The sequence below is a fragment of the Megascapheus bottae genome, chromosome 17 (genome assembly GCF_031878675.1).
Source record: "Megascapheus bottae isolate mThoBot1 chromosome 17, mThoBot2.hap1, whole genome shotgun sequence".
NCBI lineage: Eukaryota > Metazoa > Chordata > Mammalia > Rodentia > Geomyidae > Megascapheus > Megascapheus bottae.
In genome coordinates this window covers 17,230,159-17,244,800 of record NC_143525.1, presented here as the reverse complement: position 1 = coordinate 17,244,800, position 14,642 = coordinate 17,230,159, and the positions used below count along the sequence as shown (strand labels likewise).

Here is a 14,642-nt window from a genome sequence, read left to right as displayed (position 1 = left end):
TAAGACTGGCAAAAAAAAAAAATTTAGGATAGTACCTAGCATGTGATAGATGAGGATTTATTATCATTATGCTCATACTTTTACTCAAACATTTTGTGATTTTTGTAAGTCTTTTTGTAATCTCTTACAGTTGATAGGAAGATTTCTCTACCAAGATTATTGAATAAATTGAAAGATTTTACAGGTGAGTGAGGCAATGCTAGAAATCTAACATTTTAGTCCTTTATATTAAATGTTGATTTCAGTGATATTGCCAGTATCTTACTAAATTTAAATGTGCCATTATTTAATATATGCATGTAAGGCCTATCAGACTGTAATGAAATTATTCAGATTTTTGCAGGAGAACACATCTGTGTGTGTTTGGAATCTCAGGGTCTGTGTTGGTCATGCCAGTAATATGCCTCATATCACCAAATGATAATTCTAAACTTAAATAAAAATAGCATGAGCCAGACCCAGTGGCTCATGCCTGTAATCCTAGCTACTCAGGAGGCTGAGATCTGAGGATCAAGGTTCAAAGCCAGCCCAGGCACAAAAGAACCTGAGTTTCTTATCTCCAATTAACCTCTAGAAAATGGGAAGTGGGGCTTGGCTCACGTGTACAGTGGTAGCCTTGAGCTGAAGAGCTGGAGGACAGCACCCAGACCAGGTTCAAGCCCCATGACCCTCAAAAAAAAAAATAGCATGAGGAGATGGGAATGTAGCTTACTGGTAGAGTGCTTGCCTAGCATGCACAAAGCCCTACGTTCAATTCCTCAGCATAAAAAGAAAAAGCCAGAAGTGGTACTGTGGCTCAAGTGGTACAGCGCTAGCCTTGAGCACACAGAGGCTCAGGAACAGTGCCCAGGCCCTGAGTTCAAGCCTTATAACTGGCAAAAGAAAAAATAGCATGATGATGTTTAGAAGTAATAAAACATGTTCACTGAAATCTTCAGGTAGCAAGTATTTCTGAAGAATATTTTATGTAAGAACTAATATCTTAATTCGTTCTTTGACTTTATTCTGGAAGTTATCATTTCCAATGTTAGTAAAACCTCTTTCTTTATATATGGTATATTCACATGTATATCTTCAAGGAAGTGGGAAGGAGGGTACAAAACTCAGAGGGGAAAGGGTAAAAAAGTGCAGCAGTAGAGCTCACAGGACACTGATGAAAGTGAACTATACAATTTGTGGGAGGAGATGGGAGTAAGGGACGGAAAGAATGGAGGGAGGGAAGACACTATATGAAAGGAAGTGTACTTATCTGACTTAATTGTAATCCCTCTGTGTTGTTTTTATAATGACAATAAAATAAATTTAATAAAACCTCTAATTTATAGTATACCATAAAACCTACCTGGTAACTCTACTATAGATTCCCCACCTTAAACCAATGGGATGTTATTAACTCATTTAAAATGATTTTATAACTTGACACAGTATGGTGGTTCCCAAAGTTCTTACATCTGCTCTCCCTTTGGGAAAGGAGAGAAGGTGGATTCCAGTGACCTGAAAAATATCCTGAAGAATCTGGAGCTGGAGCTCACAGAGAAAGAACAACAGAAGCTATTGCAAACACTGCCTGTGGATGGTGAGCCATCCTCCAGGGCCTGCTGGGAGTCCAGGTTTTTTGTCTCTAGGATTCTGTAGACATCTCCGATGCTGCTTCTTTATCTAAAAATGAAAAAGAAAAAAAAACTTTTTAGATTGAATTCCAAGTAATATAGCAATTTTGTCATTGTTATTTATCTTTTATATTGGAAACTACAGAACTTTTGGCAGGCAAAAGTTGATGTTAAGATGAAAATGTTATTCGGCCATTACTTTTCTTATATCATCAAATAGGAAAAAAGAAAAGGGAAAGGTATTGCATTGCTGATTTTTTGAAAGCCACTTAAGCTTGAGCAGTTAGACTAGAGTAGAAAGGTTTATGCAATAAGGAAGTCTCTGTCCCCTAACTTCCTCAAATCAAATGAAAATTAGAGGAACATCTCTGAAATGTTGTTTTTTAAATAATTGATACCATGCTGTTTTATATGATCTCTGTTCTTTCAGCATTAAGGAAATTTACGGTTTTTCTTACAGCTGCTGGGAAAATGTATTACAATAGATTGTTAAGAGGTTTGAAGACCCTGGAGGGTAAGTTTCCCAATTAAAAGGCATGTTATCTGACATTCTCGATCGTTCATTGTGAATGCAGATTCTTATTTTGTTGTCATTCCTATATCTGACTCGGTTTGTCCACATTGTAACTAACAACATGTATTTTATTTTACAGAAAGTTCCATAGACTTGCACTTTAAAAAGAAAACAAATCTTTATACACCATTACTAGTCTTGTCACTAAGGCAAAATTTATTGCTTTTTATTGATTGTGTACTTAGACTAATCTATTGAATTGTCTAGCCTTGTTGAAAATGGTAACTAAAAAAGATATAAGATACACTTTTTTGTTTATTTAATAAAATTTATTGTCATTGTACAAGTTACAGCTTGACTAAAGAATCAGGATTATTATGAATAACATAATGACATGGGAAGAAATCTTTGAAGGCTACTACTGCCTTTGCTCCTCATAACAGGTCTAAAAATCTGTAATAAACCATAGACAACAAGGCCAGCAATCAGGAGCAAAAGTTGGACACAAAAGAGTTGTGGAAAATGAGGGCAAACTACTATCTCTGAGGACACGTTAGAAACCTGTCTGTCATACTTTCTCCACTCTTAAGAATTCTAGTGAAGAGAAAAAAACAAGTAATCTTCTCATTGGAGATGTGCACCTGCATAGCACAAGATTAGGAGGCTCTGAAGAGAAAATGTAACAAGAGGAAAGTAGGCCTGGCTTCTACCCCATGATTACAAAGGTGATCCAAAAAGTGACAACTATAATGCTATAGTGCTATATATAATGGCATCTGGATCCCTTTACTGACCTTCAGAGTTCAACAGCAGATACCTAACTTGTGGGAAAAAAATCTCCCATGGACAGCCAGAACTATATAGGGAAGAAACTTGTAGAAATGGGTTAGTCAGACTTTTCCTTGCTATGACACGTCTCTAAGAGAAACAGATTAAAAGGCAAAGAAAGATTTATATTGACTCACCATTTCAGAGTCCACAGTTTCTAAACTTGTGGTGAGACAGAGCATCATAGCAGGAGAGTATAGTAGAAGAAAGCTGTTTACTCTATAAAAGCCTGAAAGCAGAGCAACAAGCAAGACAGGGAACAAACAATGTATCTTTCTGAGAGATGTCTTCAGTAACCTACTTCCATCAGCTGGGATCTCTTACCCACCTTCCACCACCTTCCAATCGTGACATCACATTATGAATCTACCAAGAGATGAATATTGTGGTGGGAGACTAGGGATGTAGCTCAGTAGCAGAGCACTTGACTAGCATGTGTGGGTCCCTGGGTTCAGTCCCCAGCCCTGAAGAAAACAATTGCTGAAAACTTCTAGTGGTTTACCAATAAGAGTGGAGGGGGAAAAAATCTCAAAGTCAGTAACTACATATCAAATATCAAGGCAAGTATTGATTTTTATCTACAACTAAGCCTCATCTAGAGTTATAACTGAAGTTAAAGGACTATCAAATTAAGGTTATATAATCAAATGTTATCCTCCAAGATTGAATGGAAATGTGGTAGGAATCACTGTGGCACCTGTTTAAAACTCTCAGTGGTGTTATTAATGTCTGCTACTTCTCCAAAAAAATTAGTATTCCTTTTGGTTTATACTTTTTGTGAATAAAGACATTTCTGGAAGTGGCTCTGTGGTTCAAGTGGTAGAGTAGTATCCTTGAGCTGAAGAGCTCAGGGACAGCGCCCTAGGCCCAGAGTTTTAGCCCCATGACTGACAGAAAAAAAAGACATTTCTACTGTATATTTCCTATCACAATAGCACTCATTTCATAGGCCAGGGAACCTTGACGAAATTCTGTCAATTGCTCAATATCTTTATCCTAAGTCTATCTGAAATCAGAGAAATAAACAGTCAAGTTAATGATCTTCCAGACTTACTATGTGATAAAACCAAGTCAAAGTTTTGTAATGATGACCTTAAATTTCTTCAGAACCGTAAGCTCAAGTGTAATGGATGGCAGACCCACAGTATTTTGAAGGTTTCAGTATCAGTATTCATTCAGAACCATTACACATTACTTCCTAAAAGGTCTGAGTGTACAGGTAGCCCCCTACACTCTCCCACTGACCCAAATAGCAGCCAAGCAACACCAGTAAACCCTCACTCCCTGAACATAACCAAGAAGTCACCCTGCACAATTAGCCCTACAGAGATCCAAGAAAGTAGATGAGAGACTCCATTCAAACAAACCAAGATTCTGGAAATCAACCAAGCAGCCAATTTTAAGTGGTTTATCTACTGAGGCACCCGGGAGAACAATGAACCAACTCTTCCACTCTCAGAAGCTTCATCCACGAAGACTCTGAGAAAGAAATGTTTGATATGTACTATAAGCCTTATGAAGTAATTTGACCAAGTCAGCACCATAAAGGCCCCACAAAATTACCTATTCAAACCTCAGACACTGACAGGTCTACTATGTGGATTTACATATATGGAGAAGTCCTCAGACACTGACAAGCACATTATTCTTATTTAAGATATACCGTACTATACCCTTCTGGGCCCACAAGGGTAGGAATATGCTCATATGACTCACAGGAACTGATAGGCACACCCGAAGCCAGATTCACTCTGCTCGAAACTTCTAGTGAATGTACCTGCCAGTGAACCCATCCCAGCTGGTGGTGTATTCTCACAAATCCTGCACCCTGGACCAAAAGACAGACATTGCTAACCTTGATATAGCTAAAGAAGCTATACTAAAGCACCCACTTGGAACCAAAGCCAAAGCAGCATATCCAACCAACACTGAAGGGCAACTAGATCAGCAGAAAGTCTCTTTCTACAAAAGTTAATCTATGAAATTGGTAGGGACAAGTACCCTGCTGCCAGATGCACAAATACCAAAATAGGATCAGGTGAAGCATTAAAAAAAAACACAAGGTAACAAGGCACCTTCAATGGAACACAATAACTCTAGCAACAGACCAAAAGAGTTGAAAAGAATATAAGAAAACATAACAAAGTACAATCTCACATAAATGAACAAAAATAATCAGCAAAAATAATTTAGGAATAAATGAGAAAATCCTGGCCTTGCACACAGGATTGACCTAGGACTCAGGGAATCAAAAGAAGTCACAGAAATGTTGAGGGTATGGCTCTGTGGCAAAACTGCATGGCTCAAGTGGGTTTGATCCATGAAGATAAGATGGAGCTTTACACAATAAAGATGATTCTTGAAAACTTAGTCTCAACCTCAGTTGATATAAGGCTGAAACCATTACAGTCACTAAAGATACTAATTAATAGTAGACAAAATATTGAAATAGTACATTTCTTCATGATTCCATGTTGTCTCTTTTTTAAGGAGGAATGGTTCTTATAAATAAAGTACACAATGTTCTAAAAAGACTGGGAACCAACCTCGTAGAAGAAGAACTTGAAACAGTGATAGAAACCCTTCAAGTTGATGGTAAGCACTAGAGATACCTCTTTTTTTTTTAATGGTACCTGATATATTTTTAAGAATTTTTATTTGAAATAGGGGAAGAAAGATGAGGGGAGAGAATGGGGGGAAGGAAATGGGGACAAAAAGGGTATCAATGTGTGAGAAATAATGTACCTTCTATCTGGCAAATTTAACTGTAACCCCTCTTTACATTAAAATAAAATTTAAAAAAGAATTTTTATTACTATTATAAAGGTGATCTCCAGAATTATAGTTATGTAAGTCACATCATGAGTACAACTCTTGGATATCTGATATATTTTAGAATAAATTTAATTGGTGACAGATGCATGTAGGAAAAAATGTAGATCTCAAAATTTATGCAAGAATAAATTTTGGGAAAAAAAACATAAAAAAACAAGAATAAATTTTGGATCTTTATCACAATTAAGCTAAAATAGGTATCATTTCTCTGTTCCTATCCTTGCTACAGGTACTGTCAGGACTCTAAAAGATCTAGATCACAATGCAAGCAAAATACAAGGTTACAGAAAAAATAGAAAGCATCAGGTCTATTCTTCTATCCATTTACCTATCTACTGAATCTTTAAGTTCAAAGAGGGATTCTAATTTTTAAAAATCTTCATGTTCCTCTAATACAATATTTTTCATTTTATTTTTTATTATTGAGGTAATATATAGAGGGATTACAGTTACATTTGCCAGATAGTAGGTGCATTACTTCTCACACATTGATACCCCTTCTCATGGTTTTGTCCCCTTTTCCTTCTCCCCACCCTTCCCAATCATCTTGTTTTCCCTCCTTCCCTTTCCTATTTCAAATAAACAAATAAAGTATATACAATATACCAGGTAACAAAGTCAGATACAGTAACAATATGAGATTAACCAAAGGGCAACAAAGGAGAAGAGAAATAACATAGTACATTAAGAACAACAATCACTCAAGATAAAACTTTGTTTCCATATCTTAGAGATCCTTTCACTTAGTCTCATCCTATATGACCTTATGTTCTGATACAATATTTTGTCTTATTCCTCCTATAAAACATATTTAATTACAAGTAAATTCTACGTATATAATTTGATATTCCTATAATTTTCTTTTTCTCAACCTCTCTTCAATGTGAATTTCCCACCCTCCCCACACACACAACCAGACTTACTAATAAATGAAATAATTCAAACATATTTCCTGATGGAAAGAATCTTAGAATACATCAGGATAAGTTAAGGTTAAGAAATTATATTACCAGAGTAACTGGCCATCCTCAACTAGGGTTTATAATGGCATGCAAAACAATATGGACAAAGACCTGGAGGTAAAAGCTGACACACTGAAAACTTTACAGGAAGGAATAGGAGATACACTAGGTCTCCTTGGCACAGGTCGAAACTTTCTTAATAAGGACCAAGAATCACAACGAATCAGAAAAAGGCTGGATAAGTGGGACTGCATTAAACTGTGAAGCTTTTGTACGGCAAAGGACATAGCTAGTAAATTAATTAGGAAGGCTACAGAGTGGGAGAAGATCTTCACCAACCAAACAACGGACAAAGGCCTCATATCTAAAATATATCAACAACTCAAAAAATTGAATCACTCCAAAACTAATCTCCAAAGTAACAACCATCCCATTAAAAAATGGGCCAAAGACTTAAAGAGAGTCTTCTCTGAAGAAGAAACAAAAATGGCCTATAGAAACATGAAGAAATGCTCAACATCTCTGGTCATAAAAGAAATGCAAATCAAAACAACTCTAAGATTCCACCTCACTCCAGTTAGAATGGCCAGGATCAGGAAAATGAATAATAACAGATGCTGGAGGGGATGTGGCCAGGAGGGATCACTACTACACTGATGGTGGGAGTGCAAACTGGTTCCACCACTATGGAAAGCAGTATGGCAGTGCCTCAAAAGGCTAAACATAGGACTCCCCTATGACCCAGCAATTCCACTACTTGGCATTTACCCAACCATCCAGAAACAAGGGCATACTAAATCCACTACCACAACAATGTTCATTGCAGCATTATTCACCATAGCAAAGATATGGAACCAACCTAGATGTCCCTCAGTTGATGAGTGGATCAACAAGTTGTGGTATTTGAACACAATGGAATTCTATGCTGCTGTCAGAAAAAACAACATCGCCCCATTTGTTAGGAAATGGAAAGACTTAGAAAAAATCATATTAAATGAAGTAAGCCAGACTCAAAGGAACTTAGGCTCAATGGTTTCCCTCATTTGTCATAATCAGTAGAAACCTTGGGCTCTACTAGCAGAGATCTGCAATAGAGCAAAATCTTGATACCTAAGGCCACATAGAATGAAGCTCATTGAAAGGACCTCCAGGATATTGAAACAAAAGCCATATAACAAATGATTATTGTCCTTAATGTACTATGTTATCTCTCAACTCCTTTGCTGTCCCTTGGGTATCTCATATTGTTACAGTATCTCACTTTGTTATCTGATATATTGAATTTATTTGTATTTGGTTATTTGAAATTGGATAAGGAAGGGGGGAAAATCAAGACGAGTGGGGGGGGAGGGTAATGGGTACCAAGACATGTGAAAGGGTATCAATGTATGTGAATTAATGCATCTTCTATCTGGCAAATATCATGTAACCCTTTTATTAATTACAATAAAAAATAAAAAAACAATATGGAAAATACAATTTTCCTGACATATATCCTATATTCTAAGATATAGGGGACAGCATTTCTATTAATATGAAGGTAAATTGCTTGAGATCCAAAAATGTAATAAGGATAGGTAAAATTAAAATAAAAGGAAATTTATGGTATCTTTTCCCAACAAACTAAGTCTTAAGTCTGTTTTCTGTGCTTGTGACATTATCTTTATGGAATTTCTTCTTATAGATGATGGGAAAGTTGGTATGAAAGAGGTGATGGACGGAATAAGAGCTACCACAGGTAAATAAGAAAATATGAACGTATGGTGTTTATTGTAATTTTACTTTATCATAAATCCTTCATTGCCCTGTTAATTATGACATCTCCTTCCTTTTAATTGCTTCCTAGTCTATTTTCAGCTCATTTATATATTTGTTGCAAAGCTTCCAATCTCTACATCATTTATAGTATTGTAATTCAATTGAGGTACTTACTATAGATTTCATTCTTTGGATGTAGCACTGCCACTGTCATTATAATTGTCTTCTTTTTTTTTTTTTTTTGCCAGTCCTGGGCTTGAGCTCAGGGTCTGAGCACTGTCCTTGGACTTTCTCAAGGCTGGAGCTCTACCACTTGAGCCTCAGCACCATTTTCGGCTTTTTTCTATTGAACCCAGGTCTTCATGCATGCTAGGCAAGCACGCTACCACTAGGCCAAACTCCCAGCCCCTATAATTGTCTTCTTTTATCAAAGCATTTATGGCTCAAATCACTTTTCTTTGACTGTCACAGTCGACTTACAGAAATCTGATTGGCCTCTAGTACTTCTTCTCACAATGTAGTTATAGATCATTTTTCTCCATTTGGAATCATCAGATAAAGCTGTAAGTGCATATATGTGATGGTGTCTATCTTTTTTTCAGGAGGAGAAGTAGATGCTACAGATGTAAAAAGTACTTTAACAAAAATGAGATTAGATCTTACAGACAAGGAATTATTGAACCTAATGGAAAATCTGTCTTTTAATGGTAAATATTTCAAATATTTAAAGATCTTAAAGAATTCTTTGCCTTTTAATTTTTTAGCTTCTAAAATTTTAGCTTCTCATTTTCTAATATTAAAAGTACAAATTTATTGCTAAATAATTTGATTATTCCTAGGAGAAATTCCTACCTGTGCAGTTTAACTTTTTTGTTTGGAAATAAGCATATCCACTATATTGAATTATGTCAACCAAAAGAAGAAATAACCAGATATTCCTCAGTGTGGGAAGTAAAAAATGAGAGGTGTGATGTTAACCTAGAAAGGGCAGAATCTCTCCCTCTCTTTCTCATACACACTTGTACATGTTGCAAAGTACCTTATTGTTGAGTTTTCTGGTAGCTTCACTTTATAAAATATCCCTAATATTCTCTCAAACTTGATTGATTGACACTCCCGAGGCTTAAACTCAGGGCCAATGCACTGTCCTTGAGCTTTCTTCAAGGCTAGCGCTCTACCACTTGAGTCACAGGACCATTTCCAGCTTTTTCAGTGTATGTGGTACTGAGCAATCAAAGCGAGGGCATTGTGCATGCTAGGCAAGCACTCTACCACTAGGCCATGCTCCTGCCTCAAACTTTAATGAGAGCAACATCTAATACAAATCACAAACACTTCAATTTTGGTGAAGTAGATTTAGTACATAGCTACAACATTATTTCTCTATGACCTTAATTTTGCCCCTTTTTTTATAGATGATAACAAGATCTTTAAGAACAGGTTATTAGAAGGTATAAAGTCTCTTAAAGGTGAGTGAAAAGCATCATGGAAAATGTACTGGCTTTGAGATCCTTGTACTTACACAGATTACATGAAAATTTAATTTGTGTGCACTTCCATCTTTCTAGATGTTAATTGCCAATTGGTATTTTAAAGAGCTCAGTCTTTATGCTCAAGAAGATAGATTTTCTTTGTTCAATCTTAAAAGTTCTGCCTCTCTTGTGATTTTTTCCAAACTTCTCAGGAAAAGAAATACCAAACTTTAAGTTTGCATAGCAAAAATTATATGTGATTACAAGAAGTCCAAATAAGCTGGGTGCTGGTGGTTCACACCTATAATCCTAGCTACTCAGGAGGCTAAGATCTGAGGATCACCATTCAAAGCCAGCCTGAGCATGAAAGTCCATGATACTCTTGTCTCCAGATAACTGCCAGAAGACCAAAAGTGGTGCTTTGTCTCAAGTGGTAGAGTGATAGCCTTAAGCTGAAGAGCTCAGGGACAGAGCCCAGGCCCAGAGTTCAGACCCTCTGACTGACCCCCCCCCCAAAAAAAGTCCAAGTAACTTAATAAGTGGCAGATTAAAATTAAGCTACTAATTCAGACATGACTAGCCAAATTCATACACTGTTCAAAAGTAGAAATGTTGGTCTCCACAATAAGTATTCTCCAACCATTTTAAATATTATATGTTGCATAGTTGCCCAAGAGAAGACTCAAGGGAAGTGGCCTGAATTCCAAGTTAATATATTTGACCTTATTAAAATATTTGGCCTCAGCGAAAACTGTTAATGTATTGAATTTTTTTACTGTGGCTTTCCTTTATTATTATTTTAATTTTTATTGTCAGGGTAATATATAGTGGGGTTAGTTACATTCGCCAGGTAGTAGGTGCATTGTTTCACACATTGATACCCCTTCTCATGGTTTTTGTCCCCATATTCCCCCCACCCCCTCCCAATCATTTTGTTTCCCCCCTTCCCTTTCCTCTTTCAAATAAACAAACATATACAATATACCAGGTAACAAAGTCAGGTACAATAACAATATGAGAGTAACCAAAGGGCAAAAAAAGAGAAGAGAAATAACATAGTACATTAAGAACAACAATCACACAAGATAAAGCTCTGTTTCCATATCCTAGAGGAATTTTTTTACTATAAATATTTTTAATGTCAACCTGGTATCTGAGAGAATTCTCAGATAGGCTTTAATGAGTAAAGACCTTAAGGTTGTGCACAGACTTTCTGTGCTCAAGAAATTCATGGTAGACATAGCAAAGATATGGAACCAACCTAGATGTCCCTCAGTTGATGAGTGGATCAACAAGTTGTGGTATTTGTACACAATGGAATTCTATGCTGCTGTCAGAAAAACGACATCGCCCCATTTGTTAGGAAATGGAAATACTTAGAAAAAATCATATTAAATGAAGTAAGCCAGACTCAAAGGAACTTAGGCTCAATGGTTTCCCTCATTTGTCATAATCAGTAGAAACCTTGGGCTCTACTAGCAGAGATCTGCAATAGAGCAAAACCTTGATACATAAGGCCATATAGTATGAAGCTCATTGAAAGGACCTCCAGGATATTGAAACAAAAGCCATATAACGAATGATTGTTGTCCTTAATGTACTATGTTATCTCTCATCTCTTTTGCTGTCCCTTGGGTATCTCATATTGTTACAGTTATCGGATATATTTGTTATCTAATATATTGGATTTATTTATATTTGGTTATTTGAAATTGGATAGGGAAGGGGGGAAAACCAAGACAGGGTGGGGCGGGGAGGGTAATGAGTACCAAGACATGTGAAAGGGTATCAATGTATGTGAATTAATGCACCCTCTATCTGGCAAATATCATGTAACCCTTTTATTAATTACAATAAAAGATATTTTTAAAAAAGTAATTCATGGTGGAGTATATCAGGAAAATTTAAGAACCCTTTGATGTCACTTAATATTATCCACTGTAACATTTTTCTTTTTAGTTGGAAAGGTTGATGTTGACAATCTGGACATACTTCTGGAAAACCTCGGAATCAAACTTGAAGATAAGGAACTTCAAGATCTGTGTCCAGACATCCCTGCTGATGGTAAGAAACTTACCAGAAACTATACACATCATTCCCTTTTGTGCTGATATAACAGCATCCACCAACTACATGATTTTTAAAGAACAGCAGTTAATTTTCTCAGTGTTCTGGAGGGTGGGAAGTCCAAAATAAACGTCGCTGTACTTGAAGGTCATCTTACTGTAACATCACTTAGCACTGCCTTAAGACTACTCACTTGTTAAAAACCCCATCTCTTTTTTTTTTCTTTTTCTTTTTTTTTTTTACTCCACATGTTAGTATTGTTTTATTTCTTAATCTAAGTAGTGATTACACAGTTATTTCTTATTTTGTTTTTGTGGGAGTCCTGGGGCTCAAACTCAGGCCTAGGAGCTGTCCTCCTGAGCTTTTATGCTCAAGGCTAGTGCTCCACCCCTTAAACTTTTTTGATGGTTAATTGGAGGTAAGAATCTCACAGACTTTCCTACCAGGGCTGGCTTTGAATTACAATCCTCAGATGTTAGCCTCCTGAAGAGCTAGGATTACAAGGGGACCAAAGGACCCTTGGCCTATAATCACTTCTTAATACTTTATTGACTGCATTTTTTAAAAATTATCTTTAGGTAGTTTCACAAAGGGATTACCACTTATAACTACTTAAAGATAATAATAAAAGTCTTGTCATCCCTTTCGTAATTCTCCTCTCTTTTCCTATCCCAGCTACCCCCTCAATTTCCCTAGTCCTGTTCTCACATATGTACATTGAATATTATCTCTTCACTTTCCCACCTTTCTGCTCTCCATCCATCTATCCTCAATTTGACTTCACCACACTCTCAACACCACAAGTTTTAGCTTCCTACTATTAGTTTTGTTAAACTGTAAGTTAGTTGTTTAAAGTTATACCTTTAGAATCTTCCTGTATATATACCATAATTAAGCTAATGTGTTTTTCAAAAAAACACACTTCTTAATATCATTAAAATAGCAATTAGCCCAATGTGACTTTTGAAGAGGACAGACATCTAAACCATAACACCATAGGTGCTCCCTAATCCCATTCTTTTTTTTATTTTTTTATTGTAATGTATAGAGGGGTTACAGTTAAATTCGCCAGATAGTAGGTGTATTACTTCTCACACACTGATACCCCTTCTCATGATTTTTCCATATTTCTCTCCCCTTCCCCCCTCCCAATTATCTTGTTTTCCTCCCTTCCTTGTCCTTTTTCAAATAATCAAATGTATATACAATATACCAGGGAACACAGTCAGATATAGTAACAATATGAGATTAACCAAAGGGCAAAAAAAGAGAAATAACAGTACATTAACAGCAACACACAAGATAAAGCTCTTGTTTCCATATTCTAGAGATCCTTTCATTTAGTCTCATCCTATATAACCTTAAGAATCTAGGTTTTGAGCTATTGTAATCCTCTACTAGGAGAGTCCTAGATGTGTAATAATTATTACCAATGAGGGAAACCATTGAGCCTATGTTCCTTTGGGGCTGGTTTACTTCACTTAATATGAATTTTTCTAAGTCATTCCATTTCCTCACAAATGGGGTGATGTCATTCTTTCTGATGGCTGCACAGAATTCCATTGTGTATAAGTACCACATATTCATGATTCAGTCATCTACTGAATCTACTATGGAACAAACCCAGGGGCATCTGGGTTTGTTCCATATCTTTGCTATGGTAAATAATGTTGCAGTGAACAGTGTTGTGCTAGAAGCTATTCACAGACATATTTAACCATCCCTCTGCTCTGTTTCTGAGTTCACCTCTTTCATATTTTGTGTAAATGAAAGACCATGAAGTATTTTTCTTTCTGTGCCTAACATTTCATTTACTACAACTATGTAATTTGGCTGAGTAATGCTACAGTGCACATGAAGCACAACTATGTTTTTGACATGTCAATTGCATTTCCTTTGAATAGACTTAGTAGTGGGATTAACAAATTATAATTTCATTTTTTTGTGGGTCGTGGGGCTTGAACTCTGGGCCTGGACACTATCCCTGAGCTCTTCAGGTCAAGGCCTACCCCTGAGCCACAGCCCGACTTTCCATTTTTTTTCCAGTCCTGGGGCCTGAGTACTGTCCTTGGGTTTTCTGAAGGCTAGTGTTCTACCACTTGAGCCACAGCCCTACTTCTTGCTTTTTCTATGTATGTGGTACCAAGGAATTGAACCTGGGTCTTCTGCATGCTAGGAAAGCACTCTTACCACTAGGCCAAACTCCCAGCCCCACTTCTCATTTTCTAGTAATTAATTGGAGATAAGAGTCTCAGGTTCTTTAGTGACCAGACTGGCTTTAAACCATGATCCTCAGATCTCAGCCTTCTGAGTAATTAGGATTACAGGCGTGAACCACTGCACATGGCTTATAATTTCTTTTTTTTAAGAGCTCATACACTTGTTTCCATTAAGAGTTATACTAATTTACATCCCCTCTAACAATACTGAGTACACTTTTCTCCATATCTTGTCCAATACTACCCATATTATAGATTATGATCATGATGAAAGGTTTTATCTTAAACCAGGAGCAGAGAGAGGGAGAATCAAGCCAAATTCAGGCTTTTATGATTGTCTTCTCATGAGAACTTTCAAAGAGTTCTAAAAACACTAC

General features: G+C 36.5%; 1 protein-coding gene across 1 annotated transcript in view; it reads left to right on the top strand.

The window, feature by feature from the left end:
• The window catches only part of LOC150051202 (uncharacterized), a 136,818-nt gene that overhangs the window by 89,126 nt on the left and 33,050 nt on the right, over nt 1-14,642 (top strand). The window contains exons 44-51 of the mRNA XM_090351490.1: nt 131-184; nt 1,472-1,576; nt 2,071-2,124; nt 5,443-5,547; nt 8,434-8,487; nt 9,110-9,214; nt 9,923-9,976; nt 11,939-12,043. Coding sequence (XP_090207616.1) covers nt 131-184; nt 1,472-1,576; nt 2,071-2,124; nt 5,443-5,547; nt 8,434-8,487; nt 9,110-9,214; nt 9,923-9,976; nt 11,939-12,043 — 636 coding nt within the window. The remainder of the gene's footprint in view (nt 1-130; nt 185-1,471; nt 1,577-2,070; nt 2,125-5,442; nt 5,548-8,433; nt 8,488-9,109; nt 9,215-9,922; nt 9,977-11,938; nt 12,044-14,642) is intronic.